The sequence below is a fragment of the Bidens hawaiensis genome, unplaced genomic scaffold (assembly GCF_021521415.1).
Source record: "Bidens hawaiensis isolate Kalapana, Puna unplaced genomic scaffold, B.hawaiensis_p1.1 tig00056895_1, whole genome shotgun sequence".
Taxonomy (NCBI): Eukaryota; Viridiplantae; Streptophyta; class Magnoliopsida; order Asterales; family Asteraceae; genus Bidens; species Bidens hawaiensis.
In genome coordinates this window covers 42,450-47,262 of record NW_027500253.1, presented here as the reverse complement: position 1 = coordinate 47,262, position 4,813 = coordinate 42,450, and the positions used below count along the sequence as shown (strand labels likewise).

The 4,813-nt window shown below is 32.7% G+C and overlaps 1 protein-coding gene across 1 annotated transcript; it reads right to left on the bottom strand.

Moving 5' to 3' along the window:
• Positions 1-1,580: 1,580 nt before the first annotated feature.
• On the bottom strand, positions 1,581-4,005 carry LOC143601638 (uncharacterized). Its single transcript, XM_077079000.1, has 4 exons — positions 3,461-4,005; positions 2,664-2,828; positions 1,990-2,041; positions 1,581-1,900 (listed from the first exon to the last, which is right to left on the bottom strand). The coding sequence occupies exons 1-4, from the start codon at positions 3,718-3,720 to the stop codon at positions 1,802-1,804; spliced, it is 576 nt and encodes a 191-aa protein (XP_076935115.1). The 5' UTR covers positions 3,721-4,005; the 3' UTR covers positions 1,581-1,801.
• Positions 4,006-4,813: the final 808 nt, after the last annotated feature.

The window sequence follows — 4,813 nt, the reverse complement described above, 5'->3', positions numbered from 1 at the left end:
GATTCGTATTCTTCATTCATTTCCCGCAATTTCAACATAGCGGCAATCTTTTCGTGTTGTTTGTTGCTTTCTCTCATGTCGTCGTTGAGTTCCTCGACACACTTTTTGTGTTTTTGATGATTTCTCTCAGGGTAGTGGTGAGTTCCACGGAATTCGGTTGATTCGGGTTGTTTCTAGGATTCATTTTGCTAGATTTTTTGAAGAAGGTGTATGTTTATATAGATGTGAAATGGAGAAGAAGGATAAGAAATGGATATGAAACGGAGAAGAAGGTTTATGTTTATATAGATATATAAATATATTGTTTTGATTAAATTTCTTTTTATTGTTTACCGTTGTCAAACGGTCAAATAATTAAAATATTATTATTTTCAACACAACTCGGCGATAATAACACCCCGCCCCCGCCCCATTTCGCCCACTTATCGCCAGGGGGAGGGGGCGGTGTTCGCGCCCAATGTCGCCCAAACCCAAGCCCCACTACACATTGCCTTAGTAGTTAAGTTTTGAAAACATGTTGAATGAATTAGAGAAGTAGAATTAAAGTTAACGATTTTTAGGGAGAAATGAACACTTTAGGGCGTCTATTTACCTTACTCTGGTCACACACAATAATAGTGTTTTCTTCCCGTGTACATAATATTATTATTATTATTTGTATTATTATTATTATTATTATTTTACTGTCGGATTTTTATTTATACATATTTTGCCCCAGACATATGTATTCTAGAGCTGAGGGTCTCTCTGGAAGCCACCTCTTTATCCATATGGATAAAGAGGTACGGTGTGCCTACATCCCACCCTCTCCAGACCCTACTTATAGTTTTGCTGTTGATGAGATTTCACTGGGTATGATTGATTGATTGATTGATATATTGAATGAATTAGAGACCATCTATTAATCGGTAAGGTCTCTTAATGGCTCATCCCTTAAGTAACAAATATAAAACAACTAAACAATATTATACAATTAAACAATAAGTACGTTTTATACTAAACTCTTTAGCTATTGAATATAAATGACCCCAAATACTATCAACCTATTTTTAACTATGACAAAAAATTAATCGAATAAAAGAATAAGAGGACCAACATTTTTGATTAACCGCCCCTACTCACAAGTTATTTTTTCGAACTAAAAACTTAATCGATGATTCTATCAAGACGTCTAAGGTGTCCATGGGTCAGTTTTGTGCTTAAAACAAACAAAAGAAGAAAATTCGCTATTGGGTTTTTTAAAAGCTCTTCGGAAATATGAATTTAAAGGACACAAAATTTGCAGTTGTAACGAAAAACTGACGAAGATACATGTGGGTATATATAATTGAAACGAGGGCATAAAGAGGCAGTTGATTTCTCAGGCCCTCGCTGTTTTTTTTTTTGCGCCTTGGGCCTGGGCCCAGGCAAGGCCTATGCGCCTTGAGTGCGACTAGCGTCTTTGATAACTATGGTTCATCATAAATCATGTCATGAATGTCTCATAATCCATCTTGTTTCCAAAAAAAAAGTGAAAATAAACAAATATCACAAGAAACTATTTATCAATCACTATGAAACTTTTTTAACTTCTCTCTGTTCTAAAGTAACATCACCTCAGATTTCTTCTACTTTAACAAAACAATGAAAAAAGAAAAAAAAAGAGGTTGACTAACTGGTTCAAGAAACACTCGCCTGCTCGGTTGTTAGTATCGGCATGTCGCTTACAAACTAAAAGCACAATTACCGGATGAGAAGAAAAAAAACAAACCTTTAACCGCGTGCAAAATGCAAAAAACAATGTGAATATTAACAAAGGATTCTAATCGATACGAAACATGTCTGATGGTTGCTGCTGCTGCTTGAATGTCCCAAGAACCATGTATGGGAGTATGACCATGCATGCCATAAACAATGTGAACTGCAAAGATAATAGAAAACAATGTCAAGGGTATTTTGGTAATTGCACGTTCTTGTAACGATAAAATTGACGGAATCGTGTTTATTTACCACAAGTGGAAGGGTCAAGAAACTCCAAATTGGCCACAAAGCAAAACAGAATCTGCAAAGTAAAACGAATATTAGAGGAATGAAAATTTTAAATGATTATTGGCATTTGAATAGCCAGAAATCAGATAAACACTTGCTTAATAAAAATACTTAGGGTTAGTTACGTAATTTCACATCTATCTGAATAATCGGTTTTCTTACAGCAACTCTTTAAGTCATTATCCAAATCTGATTTTTTTTTACCCTAATAATTAGGAAAGCATAATAAGTTGCTTAGAGTTAAGGGCATTTTGGTAATTTAACATTTATTTCAATATTCAGCTTTCCATCCTTGCTTGAATCCAAGTATGAATATTTTGGCCCTAAAAATTTGGATAATCAAAATGAGGTGCAAAGAGGTAAGGGTATTTTAGTAACTTCACACTTATTTCAACAATCAGTTTTACAATTCTTTCAGCAATGAGTTTCTTTCATCAATCCTAACTTGTATAGCTAACTATAAAATCAGGTACCAAAACTTAGGGGTAGTTTGGTAATTTCAAATTAATGTAAATAATCAGTTTCTTACAGTAGCCTTTAATATCCAAACATCGACATAACGAGTTTAAAAACACATCCAAACACACTACTAAAGAAAAAAGTAAATAAGAAAGGGTTATGGGAAGTTGTCTTACAAACAAAAAGATACTAGTCCGACTATGGTAACATACGGTAAGGCGTCTGTACTTGATAATTCCCACCTTTCACTCGACTTTCTGACACCCCATACTAACATACTTGCATACACAAAACACGCAACGTTTAAGCTGACACCAAATAGCCCGAGATATAACGGTATTCTGCGTAAAAATATATAAAAAATATGTCAACCAAATAAAACATATAACGTAGAAATACATTATTACTGCTTCGATTATGCATTTGATGGTTTCAAAAGTTTCAAAGATTTTAGTGTTTAGGATTACTTTATTAAAACAGATAAAACACTTTTTTGAGTGTTCGGAGTGCATATGCTTATATGCTTATTTTAGGGTAAAATAAGTTGTTTTCAATAAGCTTCTTTATGTATTCAAAATTACAACTTTAACCTTGAGGTGAAATAAGCTAAAATCTATATATAGAGGATCTTTCATTAAAGAACCAATAATATGTTGAAAACCGCACAAAGCTATATAATACATTTGTATATATTGCTTTGAACACTATGCAGAAATACATTATATAGCTCTTGCAGTTCTCAGCATATTATTAGTTCTGAAATAAACATGCCCCTATGTTCTCAGCATATTATTAGTTCTGAAATAAACATGCCCCTATGTTCTCAGCATATTATTAGTTCTGAAATAAACATGCCTCAAAGTGCAAATTCTTATTATTTTTATAGTACGCTCGTGCCTTGGTTTTCAAGACCCTAAATGCCTAAAGTTTTATGAAAAACACACAACATAATGAATGATATTAGATAACATACCTTCTAATCCTACCATCATGAACCAAGATATAAATCAAGTTTGAATGCCAATCTCCCAAATATATTATAAAACTCGCGGAAGCAATCCAAAGTACATTCTCTAAAACCTCAACCCATGTTCTCGTTACAGGAAACTTCGGCGATTGAGGCCGAACTCCTCTCGAACACGCATCGTCCTCAAGATCATCACCACTTGATGCATACCCTTGACTATGCCTTTGCCTCATTAAACCACCAGCAGTTGGTGTTCCCCCAGACATTTTAAATATCTTTTTATAAAAAAAAGACTAAAAATATTATATTAATTTAATTCCACTGCTCCAAAAAACTTGAAATCTTGATCTCTTAGCTAAACTGAAGCTAATGGAGCAGTGTAAAAAGCTATTAATCTAAAACCAACTAAAACCCTAAAATCTTGAATCAATTCAAGATTTTAACAAAAACCCATATCAAATTCAAATATTTATACAAAACCCATATCAATAATCATGATTCTCACCAAACCCACATCATGAAATCCAAGATTAAACTAAAAAAAAAAATCAAGACTTTACTAAAACCCCAAAATTTAAAAACCCAATCTTGAAACCTCAAAATCTTGAATCAACTCAAGATTTTAACAAAAACCCACAAAACCCACATCAAATTCAAATCTTTATACAAAACCCATATCAAATATCAAGATTCTGATAAAACCCATGTCATGAAATCCAAGATTAAACTAAAAAAAATCAAGACTTTACTAAAAACCCATCATTGGGGTGTCTTCTGGATTGAAAATAAACAAGACCCAGATGGGTTTTGTGATTTGAACAGCTTTGAATGTGTTTGATGCTTGTAATTGATGTAAAGATTTATAAAGTTTGTGAATTTTGATGGTGGACAACGGCAGATGGAAGCAAAGAGGTGGATTTGAAGTTTTGGGTACACAAGATTTGTGTTTTTTGTTTTTTGTTTTTTTTTTTTTTATATTTGTTTTGAGTAAAAGAATGTTCTTTATTGGACAAGAAAGAAATTTATTTATATTTATATTTATTTTTTTCTAATCTTTGAAGTGTTCGATACGTTTGGTTGACAAAACAATTTATTTGTTTAATGGATAATTTTTTGTTTATTGGTAAACTTTCATTAAACAAGCCAAAGACCCGTCCCATCGAGAGTATAGCATGGGCCGGAACAAAATAAACAGAGAATCTTTAATTAATTTAAAGTTATTTAGCCATGTTTTCTGTCCACAAAAAAGTTAAAACTTTTGTCTCCGAGAATGTTTTTAATCTTCAAACACTTATGTTGGAAGATAATGTTATTTCGATTCCTCCATATGCACCAACTAGCCATCATTATTATAGATTG